The 25,147-nt window shown below is 39.2% G+C and overlaps 1 protein-coding gene across 1 annotated transcript in view; it reads right to left on the bottom strand.

Annotated features, from left to right (window-relative positions):
- The window catches only part of CNTNAP2 (contactin associated protein 2), a gene marked incomplete at both ends in the record, with an annotated part of 1,557,236 nt that overhangs the window by 943,066 nt on the left and 589,023 nt on the right, over nucleotides 1-25,147 (bottom strand). Inside the window, one exon of the mRNA XM_080701281.1 lies at nucleotides 22,620-22,791. Coding sequence (XP_080557407.1) covers nucleotides 22,620-22,791 — 172 coding nt within the window. The remainder of the gene's footprint in view (nucleotides 1-22,619; nucleotides 22,792-25,147) is intronic.

The following is a 25,147-nucleotide window of genomic DNA, read 5'->3' as shown; positions in this document are numbered from 1 at the left end:
CAAATTAAGAAAATGTTACTGATAGAGAATCTATGCATGAATAAGTATTAAGAAAGCACAAATTTAGATATCATGAAACATTCCAGTGTTAGTTCCTTTTCACAGTGAATTATTGAAAAACACTCTTCTGTTTTTCTATCCAACATGTAAGCACAGCATTCTAAGGAGAACAGGTGATACAGGTGAGAAACAGAGGTACTTATGAGTTTTGAGAAAATGCTAATTAGCGCTGTAGTGTTTCAAGCATGGACCAGGCTATCTCAGGTGATTTCTACTGCTTTGATTTATTTTCCATGGAAATGGTAAAGACAGCAGGTGTTTCTGTTGTGTAACACTTTGAAGGCTCACATCACTGACCTTCTTCCTCATCACACACACTGCCTTTTTACATACCTGTCAGCCAGGACACAGAGGTCAGAACTTGACATATTCAAGTTGTGGCCCACGAGCCAGCAGCAGCACCGTTATTCTGGAGCTGGTTTGAAATGCACAACCCTCAGTTCTCACTACAGACCCACTGAACAGAGACTGTCTTTTAATAAGATCCCAGATGATTCATATGCATATAAGAGATTGAGAAGTACCAGACAGAACTAGTTATGCTCCTGAAAAACTTTGATTTAATTTCCTTAGCCTTTTTTTCTCTTCACCTCATGTTCCCCTGCTCATCAAAAGCTCATTATCTCCAGCCAACCTCTCTGTCATCCTGTTATCGAAAGGACTCGTGACTCAGGTATGTACCATGTGGATAACTTTGGAGCCTCACTTCTGCATTGATCTACATCAACTGTGCTACATACAACCTTCTCACTGGCACTCGCAGGGATCCCCAACAGAGAGCTCTCTCGGGGAAACTTCTGTCTGTCCTGCTCTAGCAACTTGAACACATTTCTTTAAAACTTATGTTTCCTTGTGACCTCAAAAATCTAGTTTCTCTAAGAAGAAAGTATCCTGAAACTTTATTTTCAAAGAAAACTACATCTTTTTCTGCTTTACTTGACCCATGAGGAAAGATGGAGGGCCGAGCACATGTCTTCATTGTAAATCATTGCTTTAAAAATATTTCCAGTGTACTATAGGATTTTCTGACCACTGATTGGAAGAGGAAGGGTGAAGAAGTCAATAGTTGAAGAGTTTTGAAAAATCAACCAGTTGAAGTAGGAATATCTTCCAATGGGTAAAATCTGATAACTCCTCTGGAATGTATGTACTTGAACATAAGCACAGCTTTCCTGGACCACAGATTAAAGCACAGACTCTGATTTTCTAAGAATTTGGGACAACTTCCTACTTCAGACATGGCACACACCTTAGTTTATAACATCCATGTCCCTTATTATCTTGGGACAGTTTCTCTGTCCTTGAAGGATCAGTTTTAATGTCATTTCTTCCATAAATCATTGCTGAGTTCCTCCATTTTAAATAATTATTTTCCTTCTTTATGATTTTAGTACCATTTTTATGTGTGTTACTATTAAACTCATTCATTCTTTCTACCAATTAAAAAAAAAGTATTAGAGATTACTGCATGTCAGGCACTGTGCTGGGTCCTGAAGTCACAATGGGGAGCAAGCTCAGATCTGTTCCTCACTTTTATGAACCCCCATAATCAAGAAGGAAGAAAGGAATAGAACCACAGCCTTGAATATGTAATTGTAGACAAGTTAAAAAGAAAACCTGACCCAGGCTTTGAGAGTCTGGGATGGATTATCTAATGCAATTCCCTATGAATTGATAACTGAGGATTAGAATGCAGGAGAGACTAGTAGGGCTTCAGCAAGTCCACACTCAGATGATGGTGCACACAAGAGCCCATGAAAACTGAATGCCCAGAACTCACCACAGGCCAGTGCAGACAGAAGGAGGGAAAGGAAAAGAACATGAGATGAAGCTAGAAAGGACAAGGGCCAGACTCCAAGGGTCTGAGAGACCATTGTGCTTTTAAGAATCCCAGTCTTCTCAAAAGGCAGTGGTATTGATTAATTTCAAGTAAGTGATCAGAATAAGAACTAGAATATACAAGAATCCCTGCAAGTCTACCATGAAATCCTTGATGACAGAGGCAGCATCCTATTCAGCCAAAATGTCTATTGCCTACCACTGAAATTTGGTAAATATATTTTTTTAATTGTTGGAAAATTATAAAATATAAAGCTTGAATAAATTATATAAACACTATAGCAATTATTTCTAGAAGCATGCACTTCTAACCATTTTTTATATTTTGTATCATTTTCTTGATTTTTTGAGAAGTCTCCTAGGCAGATACTGCTACTTGCCTATCCCATAACAGATACACCTAGGTTCTTCTCCAGTGACAGTCCCTGAGATGTCCGTAGACACGTCACCACCTAGAATGAGACTAATTCCTGGGCTATTTGCCATCACTGCATTCATGATTACAGTTCTAAAACATAAGTGAAGTGTTGCACAAATTTCCGGGAAGGTGTATTAAAAGAGAAAGGGGGCCCTCCTGCTTCCCTTCTTGTAAGTTAGATGAAATGACTTGAGTTCTATCAGCCATTTTGTCACAAGGGGAATGAAGCTATGAACTGAGGAGGAACCTGAAATAGAATGTAGAATCAGGGTCTCCAGTTACTTTCTGGAGTTACCATATAAATTTTGGGTGGTCTCTTCAGTCATTTTACATGTGGACTAATACACTTCAGATTAACCTAAGAATTTGTAACTGAATCTTTGTTTTTAGTAGCTGAAAGCAAATATTTTACTGAGACCCAAACTTTATTTGCAGTAATGTTGATTTAAAAATGCACAATAATGTAATTGACTGATATTTCAGTGGAAGAAATTACTCTTTGGACAGGATGTCCTAACCTGCACTCACTTAAAATATTATCTACATAATTTAGGCTTCATTTTTTCCATTGAATACTTATTTTATTTTTAATGAATAGGGAATTAATATTCCAGGAGAAAATCAAAACATCTGGCTTCTATGTCTGTAAAGATATTCTCAAGAGGTGCTATTTGCTTAAGGAAACTTCTAACTAATTAAAAGGGACTGAGAACTTCAGAATGATGCCAGCTCTGTGGATCTTCAGGGAATCCCTATTGTTTCTGGAATAAAACAGTTCTGAAGGACAGTTTGCTGAGACCCATCAGAAGTTTCATGAATATTTTAACTCACCTATGGACAAGACCAAGAAAAAAGCTGGAGAGCCTTTCTTAGCTACCATTCTACCCAACTAGAACTAACAAGAGGAAGATTCTTGGCCACACTTATCAACAACTATATGTACCATGTGTGTCTCAATCATCATTCTACTGCTGTAGCCCAACAGCATGGCAAAATAAGTACAAAAGCACAACACAATAAGCACAACACCAACTTATTGTTCACGTATTGTGACACAGACAATAAGTTGTGTGTGACCACACATAGCTCAGAGAAAGGAATATTTATTTATATGCTCACAGCTTTTGGAGATTTCAGAGGTTCAATCCATGTCAGGCCAAGTCTGCAGCGCTCAGTGCATGGTGATGGGAAGTAGAGAGTGGGGGCGGGCAGGCTCCATTCTCACATCATGGATGCCAGCAGCAAGACCATGAGCAAAGGGAACAGGGAACATATATAATCTTCAGACTTGTACCCCAGGGACTTTCCTCTTGTTCACTGATGAAATTACAGCACCCATGATGACTTAATTATATCAACTCTGAATAGTCATACATAAGCTCATCAGGGCTTATTATCAGGTATTATTCATATATAACCATATATACCATATGCAATTTCAACTCTTATGATTATTGCATTAATAAGTAAAAAGAAAAAGAAAATTGATACATTAATAATATATATATAAAACATAAAACTATTAAAATAAACATGAAAAATTTTTACAGTACTGGGATTGAAATTAAGGACATTCTACCTTCAAGTTATACCTCCAATCTTATTTTTTACTCTTTATTTTTGAAAAAGACTCTAAGTTTTGGAGGGCCTCACTAAGTAGCTGAGGGTAGATGCAAACCTGATATTTTCCTGTCTCAGCATCCCAAGTACTGGGATTAAGAGTTTGTGCCACCACACCTGGCGCAGCATAAACTTTTTGAAATGCATTTCCTTATGTGTGCTAAGTATCCAGAATCTGTTGCACATTCGACACTTGCAGCACATCTCAATGAGTAGTTGATTTTGAAGTGCTCAATAGCCACATTTAGCAAATGTCTACCATGCCAAATAGTATCTTCTCACCTCCTGTCTTTGTTATGACTCTCCCTCATTATTGGCACTTCTAATCCAGCTCTGTCTCTCCTACTTTAATTTTCTTTCTCTGTACCCTCTGTTAGTCAGTTACTGCTACTGGTTTTCACTGCTTTCTAGGTCCTACTGAAACCTTATTTTAATCAATGCATTAACTGCTAAATAAATATTAAGAGAAAACATTGTTCTGGGACTATGAAGGCTACTTTTCCATTCCAACAAAGCCTTTCCCAACTCTGAAACCAGTATTTCTTTCCTGACACCACATGTCTTACTTCCATCCAGAATGAGTTATCTTTAATCTAACTCCTAAATACCAAGGATGAACTCTTTTCCATCTGCTTTTAGTGTTGCCACAATCGTGGTGCTCCCGCTACCTCTGCTCAAATCAGAGCAAATGTTAGTGCTACAAAACCTGACTCCCTTGAAAGTCCTTCAGGGGTTCTTTGCTGTTCAATGGATCATTGTTCAATGGGTCAATCCTTTTAGTAAATGAAGAAAAGATACATGAAGACCCTGTTTGGTTCTCCCTGAATATCTAGCTTCACCAGTAGCTGCCAGTCTCCAAAAGAAGCCATTATGACTATTTGAGTTTACTGTGTGAATCTGAGTCTTCACCACCCCTGTCCTTCAACACCTTCTTCCCAACCCCCTGGAGTATTCGAATGTTGGTCCCTGTGCCTGTGATCTGCTCCTCGGTGATCCCCTCCATCCTAACCTGGATGTCAGGTACAATAAGACATGCCATTGCTCATTCATCCTTCAATTGTGGCATTTACCAGTTTTGTGCCATAAAATGTCTCTTTCATTCTTCAGTTGGCTTCCAAAAATTGTATTTCTTTCAAGGTTAATACTGTCCTTGACATGTTGTAGGTAATCCAGGAGTGACTGTGCAATCAATAGATCAATGGAAAGCTGGGTATGGTGGTGCACACTCGTAATCCCAGCATTGGGGAGGCTGAGACTGGAAGATCGCAGTTCGTGGACAGCCTCAGCTACTTAGTGAGGCTCTCCACAACTTAGTGAGACCCTGTTTCAAAAAATAAACAATAAAAAAAATGGGACAAAAGGTGTAGCTTGGAGGTAGAATGTCCCTGGATTCTATCCTCAGGACCAAAAAAAAAAAAAAAAAAAGATCAATGGATGAAGAAGAAACCTATCTTTCCAACTTCTCCATGCATCCCCTACACAAGCATTCTGCTGTTGTTTAAAGGATCTCTTGAATGTTTTAGAAATGGCCCTCTCACATCCTTGCTTTTGCCTGGCTTTTTTCCTTTCTCACCCACCATGGTTTTTTTCTTCCTTAATTTCCTATGAAAATCATCATCTTTAACCACAAAGACATAATTCTTTGTGCGTGTGTGTGTGTGTGTGTGTGTGTGTGTGTGTGTGTGTGTGAGAGAGAGAGAGAGAGAGAGAGAGAGAGAGAGAGAGAGAGAGAGAGAGACCAGACATGACACTGGGGATTTAACCAAGGAGTGTTTTATCTCTGAGCTACACCCCATCCCTATTTTTTATCTTGAAACACATTCTTGCTAAGTTGATAAGGCTGGTCTGGAACCTTCAATTCTCCTGCCACAGCTTCCTAAGTACTGAGATTACAGGAGTGCACCACCACGCTCTACACACAATTCTTAATATGAATTGAACATTTATGAATGCTTTCTGTTTTGCTGTCTAAATTTGCACATTTCCTGAGAAAAAAAAAAGCCTATTCTAAATCTTTTGGTTTTCTGTTCCTGCAGAGCAGTAGCAGTGCCATGACCTTCATAAGAGATTAACAAATGTCCCTTAAATAATGAAATAAAATAACTATGTGCAAAGAACTTGCCTCTGTGTGGATGATGTTTTTAACTTTGAAAATGTCAAATTTTCTTCTCTAATTTCCAAATGTTTGAAGTTTCAACAAAAAGAAAAATAATTCACTTTGATGTCACGTCTATTTACCCAGAGGGGGTCTTCACCGAAGTGTGTCCATGAAAATAATTTTCATTTTGATGAAGCTTCCTTGGGACTATGCCAAAGAAGCAAAGACTGTTAAACAACCAGAATAAAAGTGCAAAAGGCACTATTTGTTAAAGGAAAACAAAGTTAATCCTATAAACAAATGTTGTATGGCACTTAGAGGGTTTTCCTTTATCATGAGTGTAGATAATGGTCTATTTAAACCAATCTGCAAATTGGGATATCCTTTTCAGATACTGAAATTTATTTGCTAAAATTAATTACAGGCTTATTTTTTCAACAGGATTCCAAATAAGTACATACATGTTCCCCCACCTCTCCCATCTGTATTATTCTCTTTCATGGGACCTTCTTTCTGATTGGGATTGGGTAAATAAAATGAGATTTGAGTTCTAACAAATTCCTAATAACACAAGAAGCACAAACAGCAGGTGTAATGGATGCTTCAGAATTTTAGATAACATAAACACGTAATCTTGTGGCATTCTAAAGACTAGTGTTTTGGAAGTATGAATAAAACCATACACAAAACCAACCTAAACCAAAGCTCCGATTTTACTTGCTCTTCATTGACTTAAACAAATAGCAAATTTTGGTCACAGAGCTAAACAATATGTTTTATTCTCCCACTGGTTTTGTATAGATCACACCTCTGAGTGCGGGTTATGATAATAGTTGCATAAGTTCCTCTTTGGGGATCTGAGGCTGCTTTGGCTGAAAAAATACTCTGCATTTGAACCTAGTGGTGTTTGATGAGCGGCTAGAAACAGATAAAAATGTTTGGCATCTGTTTCATTCGCTGCCTTAACTGTTGGGGGAGATTCTACGCAGCTCTGCATATAGACGTGCTAAGAGTGTGCGTGTGTGTGTGTGTGTGTGTGCATGAACTTGCACAGGTGTGCCTATTACTGGGAATTGAATGCAAGGGTACTCGACCACTGAACTATACTTCCAAGCCCTATTTTCTTCTTTATTTTGAAAGAGTGTCTTGCTCAAGCATGTGACCAGGGTGTCATATTCAACGAACAAACGATGGCAAATGCCAAGTCTCCATAAAACAGTTCTTTGGTTTTGCTTTGTTTTTGTAGTTATAAATCATTTAAATAATGAAAAAAAAATAGCTCATACTGGACTCACACTTGAAATCCTCCTGTCTCAGCCTCCCAAGTCCTGGGATTACTGGTATGTACCACCACAATCAGCAACATGTTGATCATTTGAAACATGTTTTACCTGGAACTGTACAATAGGGTTAAGTTGGTGTAGATGTCCCTTGCCTCTCCTCTTCAAAATTAAAGCCACCTACCAGCTGCCATGACAGAAACACCTGACTAGGAAATTACTGAAGAGAGTGGGCACCTGACTTCCTGAATATCTTCATCAGTTTCAAGAAGAGACACTAGTGTTTCTACCATCTCTAACCTGTGCCTCTCCCTCATAATTCCATGCTACATCTGCATCCTCTCAGCCCCTGCAGTGGAGAAGCTGATCTGCTAGCAAGCCTGCACTCCCGCCATTCTCTGACTCGACTCTCTGACATTGCTTTTTCTGTGATATGAGTTTTCAGACCCAGGTGTGGTCACATGTTCAATGAGAAAGTACGGACAATGGCAAATGCCAAATCTCCATAAAACAGTTCTCTGGTTTTGCCTTGTTTTTGTTATAAATCATTTAAATAGTGAATAATTTTTTTCAAACTGCTGTGAAAGGCCTCTTTAATTTTTATTCTTGATTTTTATGTTATGAAAGTAAAATAAGTCCCATTCTAATAAACTAGAAATCAATGAGATTTAATAATCTTTTTTCCTTTCTTTACCTTGCTTCTCTCTCCCATTCTACCTCCTGTCTTTCCCTCCTTCCCTCCCTCCATTCCTTCTTTCTCTTTCCCCCTTCCATCTCTACTGCTGGGGATACAAAGATTACTCAGAAAGAGAAAGCAACAAGAAAAAAAGTGAACTCTACTTTGTAAAACTTTTTTATTCATATCCAGATCAGAGAACAATAGAACACTTTCAGTACGTTGGGTTTAATGGCTTAATGAAATTCAGTGGAGAAAGAAGTCCTTAAAACAAAATATACCATCGCCATTGTAGTTTAACTGAAAACCCTGTATCATATAAATTTCATGGCTGAGCTGCTCAGAAGTCTTTGGGTGGAGCTGGCTGACAAGAAGTCAACAATTCTAGTCTAACACCCTTTCTGATGGTGGCATCCTTTGCCTGAAGCATCACCCTCCATTCTCAGTCCTCATTCCTTAAGGTATAGTGAAAATTGAAGCCACTGAGTGAGTTGAGCTCAATTTTTATGAATCTCTGTAAGTTTTTGAATTTTCTCTGACCCCACTTAAGTAATGTTTTGGTGGTGGGCTGTGTGTGTGTGTGTGGTACTGGGGATGGAACCCAGGGGCTTTCTATCTCTGTGCTACACTCTCAGACCTATTTTATATTTTATTTGGTAACACGGTTTCACTAAGTTGCTGAGAGCTTCAGTAAGTAGCTTAGGCTGGCTTCGAACCTGTTCTATCCTCCTGTCTCCGCCTCCCAAGGACTGGGATCACAAAACATGCCCTACTATGCCCAGCTAGTATGTGTTTTTGATGGCTATTTTTGGCTACTTGTCTAAGTTTTTTTTCATTTGAATTTACCAAAAACTATTTTTTCTGCATCTACTCATTTGAAAAATTAATTACCACCTTATTAAACCATGCGATTGCAATAAGAAGTATGACTTGCATAAACACATCAGGAGAGGAATAAGTGACTCCCACACAGCATGGCAGAAGGTACAGTAGACGGAGGAAGGCAGCACACAGCTCCATATTCTTCCATCAAGCTGTGGGTAACAAGACCTATTCTTTTTTTTTTTTTTTTTTTTTTTTTTTTTTTACACAAAAGAAATGCTGTCTAGACACCTATCAAGTTGGTTTAGGAGAAGGTATTAATGAGTTATTAGTATTCACTCAAAAAATTGTAATGTATCTATGCAACTGATAAAAGCAACTATTTTGAGAAAATATTTGTGAATAGCAATATTTAAAGGTTTTAAAATTGCTTCCTGTTGTTTTTATGTCTCAGGCAATACACTATCAAGAGCAAGGAAGGAAACTGAATGACTTATTAAAGTCTTTCTGTAGTTGATTCAGCTATGTGTTGAAATTCAGCTATGTGTGGAAATTATTTATCTTTTTCATTTCTGCTTATCTTCAAACACATGACTATATTTCTGACATTACTTTCATGCACTAGGCCTTCCCAGGGATTTAAATGTCAAAGCACAGCTATATGCCATGCCAAAAGCAAATATAGTTTTCTTTTGTCCTAATACATGCAATACATCAAAGAAGAATAGGGTTGTCGTTGAATCCTAAAATGGTTAATTCAGCTTTTTTCCCTCCTTGGGAGACTTATCTCCTATGACATGTCTGTCTGTCTGTCTGTCTGTCTGTCTGTCTGTCTCTCTCTTCTCTCTCTCTCTCTCTCTTTCTCTCTCTCTCTAGTTTTTGCTATTCTAGTAGTCTATTTGTACTTATAAATAACATCACTTTGAAATCACTTCCAAGTGGTAACTGACTTGATCAAGGCTTTGCCTGGATGTGGGATACTCAGATTCCAGGATACATGAAATGAAAGGTACAGAGAAAGACAATAGGAAGGACAAGAAAACTATCATTTTAATTTGAAAGTCTTATGCTGAAGTTCTGCGCACCTTTCCTCCCTGAACCAGTTCTTTTTTCTGTATGTCTCACGCCCAAGCCTATCACTCCCAAATTTCGGAGAAATTGGCAAGTCTTAGAATTACTGTAAACTCACTCAGGAAAATTTCCTTGTGCACTGTTCATTAACCTAGATAATAAATAGACTAAGCAAAGAAAGATATGATCTTTTAAGAAACTTGTAACATTGGGCACTTTCCCATGCTATCTACTGATCAGAAAATGCAGACCATGGCAGCCTAAGGATCCTGTGAATGAGCAGACCACCATAAAAATACTGTGGTGCCATCTACACTTACCTTCCCAAGCTCTGGCCCTCACCAAGTTTCCTTTAAAAGGAGAGCCTAGCTGGACACTCATTGTTGGGAGGGAGAGGAAAGGGAAGCAGGGAAGGTGAGCACCAAGCATGTGTGAATGTATGCCTTTTCCAATATGATCCACATAAAAAATAAAATAAAATAAATAGAATATAACTGATGTTAGGTAGTGAAAAGTAAAAGTATATATCATCATGCTAAGAAAATTATTAAGAAAAAAGTTAAGAAAAAATAAAAAAATAAAAGGAGACCCTAGGACTCTCAAAACATACCTCCCTTTTAAGATGGCCCACATTTTCCCTTGAGCATGTCTCTGCTTTCCCAGGTAAATCTCTACTTGTGACTGTGAATCATTAAATTCATTTCTGCAATGTTTGTCAGGATCCACACTTGTTTAGAACCGAGATTCCGCTCTGGAAAGTCCTAGGAACTCCTCTGGTGACAATACCTTTAGATTACTTACCTGAAATCTGAAATCTTGGTTACACATAGATGATGCTAAGGCTTTAATGTTTCAATATAAAGAAGAAACTACTCTCCTCTGGATTCCATCTAGAAGAAACCATGTGGCTTTGTAAATAGAGTTAAAGATCAAACTGGATGAAGCCTGGGATTAACACTGAAGGGTGTGTGTGTGTGTGTGTGTGTGTGTGTGTGTGTGTGTGTGTGTATTAGAGAGCCATGCCAAATAACATCAGAAATAATTCTGACATAGCATGAGAAAACACAACTTACTGGATAAATGTGAGTAGTTTGATTTGTTCTGAACTAAGGAGGAACACAGCTACTTTCAGTGAACAAAATCAATAGGATTCAAGATAAGAAAAAGAGACATGGTAGATACAGAACTATAATATGAACCATCCTATAAGAATAAAAGCTGGAGCCGGGTGTGGTGTGTTAGCACACGTTGTAACCTCAGTACTTAGTAGGCTGAGACAGTAGGATGGCAGGTTTGAGGCCAGCCTCAGCCCCATTGCCAGGCCCTCAGCAACCTAATGAGAACCTCTTTTAAAATAAAATATAAAACTAGGGTTGAGGGTATAGCTCGAAGGTAGGATACTGCTGGGTTCAATGACCAACACCAAAACAACAAGAAAAAAAAATTGAGAGAGAGAGAGAGAGAGAGAGAGAGAGAGAGAGAGAGAGAGAAAGAACAAAAGGAAAGGAAAGCTAGATCCTTTGACTAGATTCATTCATTCTTTCTTTCTCCTTTTTTTTTTTTTTTTTTTGCAGTACTAGGGATAGAACTCAGGGCATTCTACCTGCAAGCTATACCCCTAGCCCTATTTTTTTTTAATTCTATTTTGAAACAGGTCTCACTGAGTTGCAAAGGGCCCCACTAAGTAGCTGAGGCAGCCAGGAACCTGGATCCTCCTATCTCAGCCTCTGAAATACTGAGATTACAAGCATGGCCACCACACCCTGCTCTCTATGTGTTTAAGTTAGTGATTCAGTTTGGGGGCCTTAAGCAACTTCTGTCTTACGGGTATGTTTAAAGAGTATTTTCCATAAGGAAGTCCAGTTTCACTCATGGAAAATTGCTTGTTGGCAAGTTCTTCCAGAATTAGTTCCAGACAACCTGTTCTGGCTGCTGTGGAGTCAGAAGGGGTCAAAGACACAGTGCTGTGGGAACTGAGCCCGCGTGAAGTTTCAAATAATGTAAAGTTAATGTGAGAGGCTTTCTACTTCCTTGAGCTTTTGTGCATAATTATCAGAAAGTGAAGGTAAGCTCTCCTCAGAAGCCTGCAGCTTGGGTAATGAAGTAAGTACCTAATGGTAAAAGACAATTGTAAGACAAGTACTGGCACAGTTGGACAGCAATCTAATTGAAGACATTAACATTTCTAAAGAGAGCATGAAAGGGGGCAGTGGGCCTGGGGGTATATGAAAAACCAGGAGGTGGAGGCCTCAACCCAGGGGGTGGCAATTTGCAGTCAAGCAGACCCTGGGGGAAGAGAAAAGAAGGGCTGAACATTGTCACTACAGAAGTCTTCATGTTTGTGGGGCTGGCCTTTCCCTTACCAGGATGATAAGTGAAGGTTTTTTGTTATTTTTTAGATTTAGCCTTTACTGGTGACACATATCCTTGATCCTGGTAATCGGGAGGCTGAGACAAAGGATCTGGAGTTCAAGGCCAGCATCAGTAACTCAGGGAGATCCTATTTCAGAATAAAAAATAAAAGCCAGGGCATGATGGTTCATGCTCATAATTCCAGCATTTGGGAGACCAAGACCAGGAGGATGCTGGTTCAAGGACAGCCTCAGCTACTTAGTGAGGCCCTTTGGACTCAGTAAGATTCAGTTTCAAAATAAAGAATAGAAAATAGGGTTGGGGGTGGAGCTTAGAGGTAGAATGTTCCTGGGTTCCATTATCAGTACTGCAAAAAATAGTATATAAATAAAATTTAAAGAGCTGAAAGTATAGCTCTGAAGGAAAATGTCCTGAGTTTAATACCCAGGACCAGAAAAACTTCATCATTTTTAACAAACATACCATATATATATATATGTGTGTGTGTGTGTGTGTGTGTGTGTGTGTGTGTGTGTGTGTGTGTGTGTGTATGTATGTTTACAATAAATATATATATATGCTATACATATATATATATATATGTATATTGCCTATACACACACACACACACACACACACACACATATATATATATGGTTTGAAAGAGCTAGGTCTTTGAGAGCAAATGAGAGGCAGCCCAAGTGAACAGGCACAGAAGGGAGAGTGTTATGTTAAGACGGAGCCCCTTTCTCCATCACCTGGGTATTGAGTCCCGAGAAGGCCTGTTCACTGCCAAATGTGATCTTGAATAAGTACATTTTGACTGAATGAATCTCAATTGGAGACTGAGAACGGTGGCTTTGGCTAATGCCATTTGCAGAGGGCTTCATACCAGCCTGAGAGGCAGCTATACATTAGAGAGGAGTGCACAGCATGCTGAGGCAGAAAGCGGGCTGAAGAGAACAATCGCTGACCTCTCCTGACCGACACACACACCGTGACTCATTTTCACGTTTTTCATAGTTTCCAGGACACATGGAAATCACCACAGATCCGTATGGTCTCTATAAAAGTTCCTATGGCTGGATGGCTGGTAGACCAGATAAAGAGTTGGAAGTAAAACATAGAACATAAAGATGTAGATTTATGGATTGTCTTAGTTTACCCAGTACTGAAACATTTCTCCATTCATGGAACTTTCAATGCTAAAACCAAGATAGTCTCAGACAAACTGGGACCAACTGTCACTTTACACAGACCCCAGAACCTGGTCCCAGCAGTAGCCAAGTCATAGCCGAAAGCCCTAAAGCCAGGAGGAACCCTGACACAGCAGTGGGCAGCAGGAACAGAGCTGACCAAGCAGGAAGGAGCCTGGCGGGGCAGCAGAGCAAAGCCCGCTCTTCACACTCGGGCCTCCAGTAAGGGGTTGTACAGAGGCTGCCAGGACTCAAAAGCCACACCAGGACTGTACGCTATAAAGCTGATTTATAGAAACTCATGGCCTTTTTATGAACTAAATTCATTCATTTTCAAACAGAGTCAACTTAGTTTTCATAGTTTCACGCCGTATCTATCCAACCCTCATTTAAATGTTCGTAATCTCCTGATAATGGAGGGGAATCCTCAGCAAAGCTAGAAGGGAAGGGTAGGGGTGGAAGAAGGCTGAGGTTGATTAATGAAGGAGCTACATTTGGATTTGTGTAAAAGTAGGAATGTAGCCGGGCGTGGTGGTGCACGCTTGTAATCCCCGCGCTTGGGAGGCGGAGATAGGAGGATCACGCAGGTTCGAAGCCAGCCGTGCTGGCTTAAGAGACCCTGTTTCCAAAAATAAAAAATAGGTCTGGGAGTGTAGCCTGGAGGTAGAAGGGCTTCCAGGAACCCCAGTACCACCAAAAAAAAAAATAGTAGGAATGTAGCTTGGTCAACCTGGACCCTCGTTGTTGGGAGGAGGAGAAGGGGTTGGGGGGAGGGCACCAAGCACTATCTGAATGTATGCCATTTTCAATAAGATCCACATAAAAATAAAAAAAATTAAAAAGTAAGCGTTCTTGTTCTTATTTTCCTTTAAGTAGAAAAAAATTAAACTGGGTCGATGTTCTTGAGAGGAAAGCATTGAATTAAAAAATAAATACAGTGTGTGTGATTATGCACTTCCATCCAAAAATACAACAAAGAATTAATTGCTAACTCAGGATTAGGATACAGTCATCCACAATTCTCAAGGGGTAATTCTGCAGGCTGTGTTTAAGTTTGGGCATTTATTCTTCCTTTTTCACTCTCTATGCCATCCGAAATGTTTGCTGGTTCTGTTTCCTGATATTTTTACAAGTAAGGTGGATAGAAAAGAACAAAAAAGATTTCAATTCTAATGAGTCGCCTTTACTAGTTTTTATAGCCCTGGTAAAAGATGGTTGTAGACTGTTAACAGTATGAGATTTCTTTGACCTCTAAATTACTTTTTAGACCCTTAAATTCCATTCCCTATGAGATATCAGTAGAATGCATATATTTGTTGTTGCTTCTGCTTTTTTTTTGGTGTGTGTGTGTGTGTGTCTTTGTGTGTTTGTGGTGCTATGGGTTGAGGATTGAACCCAGTGGCATTCCTCCTCTGAGGTACATTTCCAGTTCTATTTCTTATGTTGAAACAGAGTCTCAGTAGCTTACTCAGAGTATTGCTAAATTGCTAAGGCTGGTCTCAGACCTCTGATCCTCCTGTTTCTGCCTCCCAAGTACAGGGATTACAGGTGTAAGATACCACACCAGGCTGTGGAATGCAAATGAATGTATCCTAAAATAAATAGAGGCTAATTTCCCTCCAAGAAACACTTAGGAGTCAGTTTGGTAAAAAGAAAAGTGCTGGGCTAATTTTAGAAGTTGCAGATGAGGGAAGGAAGACAGCCTTTGGCACTAAGAAAATTAAGTTTGACTCATATTGACTTAAATAAACAAGGATTAAGTTTCTGTTTCCTATGGAAAGTAGCCAAGGGGTGGATTGGTCTCTGGTTTCTCCTCCTTAGAGCTCCTGCCACCTCTAGAGCTTTTCAACAAGGATGGTGGGGGTGAAAGGTTCAGATCTACATCAGGGAAAGAAAAGCTTCCTCAAGAACGCCACAGTCACCTTCTGCTCCTGTCTGGTGGCCAGGGCTGTGTCACTTGGCTGCCCCTGCCTGAGATACAGTGAAACACATCTTGCTGGCAGCTAAGCTGCACAGGCTGGCTTTGGGCTTGAAATAGAAACCACAGCTTGTGAACTGGACTTTACTGTTATTTGCAAAACAAACAAATCCTGCCAACCCAAGCATGATCACCACCTACTTAAGCTCAACTATTTTAACACCAGGCACCTCCTCCCCACACGTCCTGAGTAATTACAACCACAGAAAGCAAATCAAACAGGGCTGCACGTGGATTCGTATGTTTGAAGAATACTGTCCATCTCAGTGACTTCTTTAGATGACAACTTCTAATCGATGCCTGCCAGGACTTTCTGGGACTCTCTCTAGCCCCTAGCTACCCACTCCTGACCCATCCCTCCCTCAACTCTGAAATGACCTTGAGTGATTCTGGTGCTTCTCCCTGGAGTAGGAAGTGGATGAACCTAACTTTGGCTCTAGAGTGTTTTAGAAGGTTCTTGGTCTCAGGTTGAAGAGAAAAGGATTGACGATGGGAGGTGGGTCCAATACCTAGAGATATCTGCTACACAGAACCAATGGCATGAGGTTCCTAAGAGTGGATAAAAGATGGTAGCAATGCAAGTAGAAATGGAGGGGTTATCCTGTGGACAACTCACCTTTTTATGATTATTTTTTATCAATGAGAGTTTGGTGAAAATTCTCCTTCCTGGGGAAATATCACAGAAAGTTGCAAACCAGAAGCTTCCCCAGGCAGGAGAGGCTCCAGTCCACTCCTGTCTCCTCTCTTAGAATCCTATGACTGCTCATCAGATGGCCATGAAAGATACCAAAGACCCGACACAGTCAAACATCGTGATCTGTCACTCACAAAGGCTTACTGTGTCTAATCTTTCTCATTCTTTGCTGAATTCAGTTTGCTACTTTTTTGCCGAACACTTTCATAAATATTTATCTTCATAAGTGACGTTGGTCTGTAGTTTCCTTTTCTCCTGATATCTTGATCTAGTTTTCTCTTAGGATATATATCTCTTTATCATTTAAATCTTAGAGGAATGGTTTAGGCATACATCATAATTCGCCTACATTTTTGTACCTATCAAAAGCTGCTTTTCAAATTATAGCATCTGCTTCTTTTCCTACTTTGAAGTCTAATAACTGTGAAGTCTGTTTACTGAAGACTGAGTCTTTGGCTTCTTGCCCCACCCCTGACATCTAATATGATCATGAAAGGAAGATAAAGCAGTCACATACTCTTATCTAGGGCCACAACATTTCCCTATGACAGTGTTTACATGGTCATCTTATAGCAGAGAATACTTCTCTCTCAAATTCCACTACTCTCTGTTTCTTACCACTCCATGAATCACCTGGTACCTTCTCCATGGACCTTCTTGTAAGAATCTCTCTGTCCTCTAAGCTCTGGGCACCTCCACCTGAACCACTCATTTGAGAACAGAGATGGAGAATCTTCTGAAGTTTCCACTGCAGATTCAGTATCTTCTCTGTGAGATTTCTGAATCTGGCTTCTACTTCCTCTTATCAGTGGTACCTAATAATTACCTTGTCCTTAGTTCATACTCAATATATGTTGCTTTTGATAATTTTCTTAACTCACTCTTGATATAATATCCAGGAATTACATAGAGATATTTACTTTTACATATTTATACCCAATTGCCTTCTTGCCATTTTGACTTAGATTTTCAATAGACATTTTTACTCATATCCAACACTAAATTTATTATTTTTTTCTTACCACAAACCCCCTTGACAACTCTATCTTTTCAGCTGTTCTTACCTAATAATTTGGACATATTTCTATTTTCTTTTTTTCCTACCATACACTACATTTAATCCATCATTAAATCCTACTGACTATACCTTCTACTATATTCCAAATGGACCACCTCTCATTGCTACTTGTGCCAGCTCCCTGATCCAGGCAAATATGTCTCCCTGGATTATGGGAATACTATTTGCTTTGGTTTCCCATCTCTACTTCTCCCTTTCTTCATCCCATAGCCAGACTCATACAGCCTGTGCAATGGCTCCCAAGCCCCTTGAAATAAAAGCTAATTCCTTTCAATAAGCTCCAAATGTTCAGGATCTCAGCTCTAGGTCTGTGAGAGTCTTCTTCCATGTAACCCTTCCTGTCCTTCCAAGCTAGCCACTCTGGATTCTTTGCTGATTCTTGGTCATGCCAGGCAGCCTCTTTGGACTATTTTCTTTGCCTAGAATACTCTTCCTATAAACCAGTAAATTTTGTTACCTTTTTCAAGACTTACTTTAGTACTACCTTTTCAATAAGGCTTACACTGCCCAGACTATTTAAACTGTAACTCAACTCCTTCGCTCCTGTCATGACCATCCTTGTTCCTTTGCTAGGCTTTTCTCCATAACAGTCCTTCTAACTCACTATATTACTTATCTTTTAAATTATGATTTACCCTATCTGCCAGTCTGCCCTACCTTAGAATGCCAGCTTCAGAGGTTCATGAATTTTTGTTTTGTTCATGGATTTCTCTCAAGTACCTGAAACATTGCCTGATGTCTAGTATACACTGAGAAAATAATGTCAGATGCATAATCCTGTAGCTTGGCATACTTGTATTTCACTGGATTCAGTGCTGTATTCAGGAAGCAAATGAGTAAACAAAACAAGCCGCATGCAAAAGCACACACAAAGAAAGAAAAACAGCAAAGATCATAGGGTTCTCCAGTGTGACACATAGAAAAGCTCCTTTAGAAGCAACTTTCCCAACTATTCCCCAAAGTTCTACTCATCAGACCACTGCAGCTGCTCCTATTATATCCAAACATTTTATAAAAACCAGACTGTGATAGTACTTCTCTATGTTTTTTTACTCTGTGCTCTCACTTATCATTTTTCTCCTCAAAAACAACTATCCAATCAATCAAGCTGGAATTTGAAAGAAAGAAAAAGAAAAAAAAGAAAGAAAGAAAGAAAGAAAAAAAGAAAGAAAGAAAGAAATAGCGAGCTTCAGGCTTCCTTAAGTGAGTATTTAGAAAATGTGAAAGTGCCGGGCATGGTGGCGCACGCTTGTAATCCCCGCTCTTGGGAGGCGGAGACAGGAGGATCACACAGGTTCGAAGCCAGTCTTGCTGGTTTAAGAGACCCTGTTTCCAAATAAAAAGTGTGAAATAGGTCTGGGAGTGTAGCCCAGAGGTAGAAGGGCTTCCAGGAACCCCAGTACCACCAAAAATAAATAAATAAATAAAATAAAAAAGAATAAAAAAGAAAATGTGAAAGTAAAGTGGTCGATACTGGGTAGCTTCAGTTAGTAAGGAGATATAGGTGGTATTATGATTAAACAAAGAATGCCCCTGAAGAGCTCATGCATTATAGTTTAGAGTTGATATAATTAAGACATGAGCACTGTAATCTTACCATTAGATAAACCCACTGTAATGGATTTACTAAGTGGTAACCTAGGCAAATGGGCTGTGCCTGGAGGTCATTGAGGGTGTGGCTCAGGGACTGTGCTTTTGTCTTTGAATCCTGTTGTTTTCTTGCTTCTTTGCTTCCTGCCTGCCTCCATGATGTGAGATTAGAGCCCTTCCTCCCCACTCCCCTTCCTTCTCTCTCCCTCTCGTTCCCTCTCTCTTTCCCCCTTTTCCCTCTGTCTCTGTTTTTCATAGGCTGAAATCTAGAATCTCCAAAAGTTGTGAGGAAATAAATCAAATCTTCCTTCCTTTAAACTGTGTGGTCAGTTGTTTGGGGTTACAACAGTTAGAATATTGACCACGTTGGGATGAGGGATGTGATTTTTATGGATTATCTTGGTAGGTCGCTGCTGTATGAGAATAGGCTAAAACTGTGAGAATGCTCACCTTGTAAAATGCAGACTAAGGGTGGTATAATTGCCAAACTTGTCGATGAACTGAATATACTCCTATATCATATATACAAAAATACAGCCCTTACGCCTCAAGATTCTGAACTGGGAACGTTTTAGGTGAATAAAAAATATCATTTCATCTTGTGGTGTTTAATATATTGTATTTGTTGCCCTAAAAATAGTTCAAGCAGAAAAGCATTTCCATGATGGGTTTAAGAATGTTGAGGTGATGTTTCAAAGGTGACCCCTTCCTCCACTGCTCATCTTCTAAGTCTTAGTCCTAATCAATAGAAAGAAGTGTTCTCTGTTCTATCTATTAAATAAAACTTGGCAACATGCATATGGATGTGCGGACTTACCCATTTTGGAAAAGAAATGCATACATACATACATACCCAGAGAAAGAGAGAGAGACAAGGAAGACAAGAGAGAAAGAGAGAGGTAAAGAGATTGAGAAGGAAGAGAGAAGAGAGAAGAAAAAGAAAATACACCAGTATCAGCCCCAAAGTGAAAATGTCTCCCCCGGTGTGCCCCAATGTTGGTCTCCTTACCAGGAGGGCCATTTTTGTTCTTTTCATTTATCAAAATCGTTTTTACACCTCTGGGTCACTTTCACTCCTGTTATCACTATGAGAATAAAGCATTAAAGTCTCAACATCACCTGTGCCTCTTTGGTAACAAATGATTTAGATATAATGGTCAGGGAGTGTGATGCTTGAACTGAAAGAGTAATTCAAAATCTAGCCTGTTTGCAAAGCTAAATGAGGTGACCTGAGTATTATTGACAGAAACTACTGTCTCATTAAAGCTACTGACATGGAAAGAAGATGAGGTACTAAAAGACTTCAATACGTTGTATAGCTATTAGAAAGAAAAATTTCCTACCTAGAAAACAATCATTAAAATATGTAGATAAATATCTAACATCAGAAAAAATGATCTCTAAAACATTCATTTCTCGGCTTTATGATTACTGTTACCACTTGCTTTTAGGCGGAAATAATAGCTAATATATTATTAATGGTTCAAAAATTAGGAGTATATTTCTATTACAATTGTTCACTCTTCTATTGAAATATAAACTGCTTTGGCTATTGGTACCATTAGTTTTAACCATTTCTCACACATGTCACATGTCACAGAAGCTAATAGGATGTAGACTAGAGATGTAGCTCAGTGGCAGAGTGCTTGTCCACTCTGTGGGAGGCCCCGGGTTCAATCCCCAGTACCACAAAAGAAAGAAAAGAGAGAAAGAGTTAGTATGTCTTGTATTTGTTGTATTATAAACATATTTAGACTTTAAAAAGTTACTCTATTAATTATATGTTTTGGAATGACTCCCCAAGGATGTCCACTTAAGGTCTGACTTTGGGGGGGGCAGACTGAAGTAAGAGTGGTATCTTATTTAAAAATTTAAGAAACTTTTCTGGGCATGGCCACGCTTGTAATCCCAGCATTTGAGAGGCTGAGACAGGAGGATCATGGTTCTCAGATAGCTTCAGCTACTTAGTGAGGCCTTCTGCAACTCATTGAGACTATGTTTCAAAATAAACAATAAAAAATAGAGCTGGGGGTATAGTTCTGAGATAAAATACCCCTAGCTTCCATCCCTACTACTGAAAAAAAATTAAGAAACTTTTTTCCACTTTTTAAAAATTTTTATGTGAATCATATTGAAACTAGCATACATTCAGACTGTGCCTGGTGTCCTCTCCTACCCCCTGCTTCCTCTTCACCCCTTCCCAACAATGAGTATCCAGGTTGACCATGCTATATTCATACGTTTACATATATTCGAATGTAGCTCCTCCATTAATTAACCTCAGCCTTCATCTCCTATTCTTCCATTTCAGCTTTGCTGAGGTTTCCCCTCCATTATCTGGAGTTATTTTCCATATATAAAACCAATTAAATTATTTTTTCTGAATAAGATAGCCCTTCCTCACAAAATTTGAAAATATCTTAGTAAGTTCTTTTAATTTAACTTGTAGGTAGATGTTGCAGTTTGTCAACAGACTAAAACATCTCAAAATGAAATATCTTAATGTTAAAATAAAGGCTTTTTATTTTTGGTGCTTGGAATTGAACACAGAGGTATTCTACCTGTAAGCTTTACCACTAGCTCTTTTTTTTTTTATAATTTTCAGTTTGAAATGAAGTCTCACTAAGTTGCTAAGGGTTTCACTAAGTTTCCCAGACTGGCCTTGAACCTGTGATCCTCCAGTCTCAGCCTCCCAAGTACTGGGATTAGAGGTGTGCATGAAAAGCTTCTTTAAGGACTATGCTAAGATGGTATATGCAACACAGTGAGAATACATCATATGAAACTTGTATCTCTCTACTCTGTGAGAATTACTGAGGGGTTAGGCCGGTGTCGGGGCCAGGGAGACCAGAATCAGGCCCTCCCATGAGCAAGGCCACTGCTTGAGCCAGTGAGGTCTGGATGAGTCCACCGGGTAGCCAGGCCACTACTAGGGCCGTCAAGAGTGGGATCGGTACTTGCAATGGGGCATGCACAGAGAAATATCACAGAAAATAAAAACCAGATGCTTCTCCTAATCAGCAATAACTAGGAGGAAAGGGGCAACAGGAAGAGGTCGAGCTATAGAAAGGGCCCTATAGTGAAGCAACTAAGGTGACCAATCAGAGGGTATGAAATAGTGGAGGATGGAGCCTCTTTAAAATGCAGGAGGTACATAAACAAATGTGTCAAAGTTAATCACCAAACAAGCATGGGATCGAGGGAGGGGGAGGGAATGGGATGGGGGCTGGATGAGGGCTAATTGGATGATGTGTGCTTGTTCCTCTCAAGTCTCGTATTCCAATGTGATATATGATTACAATGCACCAATAAAAATAAATTTAAAAAAATTCTGATGAAACACAACTTCCCACATTTGCAAAAACTAAGATAAGATTTTTGTAGTATTTCTTCACGTCTGTTCTGTGAGCAGAACCAGCCATTCTAGAGTCTGCATCACCCAATCCCATTTTCCCAGTAACATCCTGTAATACCTCTTTTCCTTCAGAGGGACGCTTGGATGGAACCATTTGCAGGAGCTAAGTCATGACTTGGGATGAGGTGAGAAGGGACACTTCAGTTTGTGACCTAGGAAACAGACTCCAAATAAATTCCCCCCTTGCATGATGCTCACATTCTAGGAGGTTGACTGACATCACTGATGGTTCCATTCTCTCTCTATAATCCTCACAGAAAGCATGTCCCCATTAATATCACAAATGTACTACAAGAGACGCTATAAAGGACATCTCCCAACCAGCCTGTTTTTATTTCTGTCTTTTTCTTTGGGATGTTCCGCTGGCCACACAACGGTAATGCACATCCGTAAAGTCAGGGTGGCCTGAGGTGGGGTGGAGGGACTATTTACCTGTCTATGATGGCACACATGTCGATGCTGACATTCGCAAAGCTTCCTGGCTTCCTCTGGGCCACTTCATAGAGGTTTACCAGCTGATCGTCCACCTGGATGAGCTGCATGCAGCCTTGGAAGGAAGGCTGAAGGACGGAGTGACTGGAGTTATTCATCTGGTTCAGAAAACCTGTGGAACAGAAAGCATGGGAATGTTAAAATCAACGTCTAGCAGGCACTACTGAAATTCTCCTGTGGACATTGCTTGGCCACGGCCATCATACAGCCCCGGTGATTCCTGGAGTTTGGCTGAAATCACATTTGTCAGAGTAGGATGAGGTCTTTGAGAATGTGCGGTCATTGTAGAGGAAGACATGCAGGTTAATGGTAATGGGTCACCAGGTGAATGCCTGTGTCTGGCATTCACTGTCATTCCAATTTTTCTCTTCTGATATCTTTCTGACTCTGTCAATCTCTCTGTCCCTCTGCTGTCTAAGGCTCACTGTTAAATATCCCCACCCGAGCCTCCTCTCAGAGAGGAAGACATAAAACTTTAGATCTTTCTCTACCTATCCGACCTCCTTTCTATTATCCTTCAAGATTCACTTGTTTTCTTAATAGGATAAGGCCTTCTATTTAGACAGCAAGAAGTTAAACTTTCCATTATCGATGAAAGTGGATTTCTTTAGTGGGTAAATGTATATAACTCAGCCCACAAGATTATAAATAATCTCTCAATTTATAAAATTCAAGGGAACATGATAAAGACATAACTTCAGGTCATCACTGTGCTTTAATATCCTATCTCAAAGGAGCTGCTTATTATGGTATAGTTATGTAAAGGACAACATCTGGGACTAAAATTAAAAAGAGCAAAGGAGGAGGAGGAGAAAGAGGAGAAGAAAAGAGACAAAAACATCCATAGTAAGTGCTCTTGAATCTAATAAGGAGTAAAATATTGGTGTCCAAGTTAGATATCATTCAGTAAGTTATTCTATTGCTGATCGACTTTAAAATAATACTGTCGATTACTATTGTGCGTTTTCAATAGAAAAAATTATGGAATTCTTATTATGAATAGAGAATTTTTAGGCCATAAGGAATTATTAATCTAGATGCCATTAAACATCTCTAAAAGGTCCCAAAAGCTAAATGATTCTACTTCTCACAAACTGTTTCCCATACAAAATATGTCCACTGGACAATTTTTTAAAATATGGTACTGGGGATTCATTTATTCAGGGGTCTTCTCTCACTGAGCTCTACCTCCAGACCTTTTTATGTTTTATTTGAAACAGTTGTTAATAGCCTTGCTAAGTTACTAAGACTGGCCTTGAACTCATAATCCTTCTGTCTCAGTCTCCAAAGTATTGGGATGACAGATGTGTGCCAGGGTCTTAGATCCTACTGGCCAAATGTAAACTGTACTAATTAGTCTATAGTGTGTATACAAAATAGGCTGGAACCAACTTTGGCCATTAAATGGATAAAAGTGAATTTTCAATAAAAACAGAAATTAGTCATCAAGGAATTTTAAAAAATATCCTATTCTCTTTAACTAATAATGATAGTTTAATCAAAACCTTTTCTCACTTTTATTAAGTTACAATATTTAAAGCCTAATATCTCATTTGCATCTCCTTTAAGGGTTGATCACAAAAGTGTATATGGTGTATGATTTTTCATCAATGTGGTACTATATACAATAGACTTATATTTAAATTAACTTCTTGACTTAAAAGTCAGAGATTTTATTTCTGTATCAATATATGATTTGGTGTGTGTGTGTGTGTGTGTGTGTGTGTGTGTGTGTGTGTGTGTGTGAGAGAGAGAGAGAGAGAGAGAGAGAGAGAGAGAGAGAGAGAGAGAAGAGAGAGAGAAGAGAGAGAGAGAGAATTTTCTAAGCCAGGATTGACTCAGTTCCTTTAGGAAAATGCTGATCTTAGATCAGTGGCCTATTTAGAACAGTTGTGTGCATACACATGATTTTCAATTGTCTAATCAAGACAAAGTTGAATGGGGTTTAATGTCTAAACTTAGCAGAAAGAAAACACCCAGCTGTAACTTCATTGACCACTTTTAAGAAGACTATCATTTGGCTCCACTTTTGTGAACACTTGGGAGTCTCTGAATATCCTAACTTTGAAAAATTTCAAAACGAGAAGATCTATTTGTGAAAGCAAGAGCTTCTCTGAGCAAAGCAGCTGCATAAATACAGATCACCCCAAATTGGGTATAATTAAGCTCATAAAACAAGGCTTCATCAGTCACTCAGAACAATGTTCTGTTTGGTCTTGATAATTTTGAAGTTTGAAATTGTCAAGTCCTTTCATTTTCCTACATGAGATATATTCTAGGAGGAGATAATTATAGGACAAAATACTACATAGCTATTAAAATTTGTTTTTTTTTTCTCCTTGTACTATCCTTAAAGTCTCTACAGGGATCCCACTAGTCCCTCTCTGCTGGTATTTGTACCTTTTAATAGTCCTCCTGCACGCTGAATTAGGGCTGACCCCTGTAACAACAGAAAGTCCCCCAAGTGG

Source organism: Muscardinus avellanarius (assembly GCF_963383645.1).
Source record: "Muscardinus avellanarius genome assembly, chromosome: 9".
Lineage (NCBI taxonomy): Eukaryota > Metazoa > Chordata > Mammalia > Rodentia > Gliridae > Muscardinus > Muscardinus avellanarius.
This window is presented reverse-complemented; position numbering and strand designations above follow the sequence as displayed.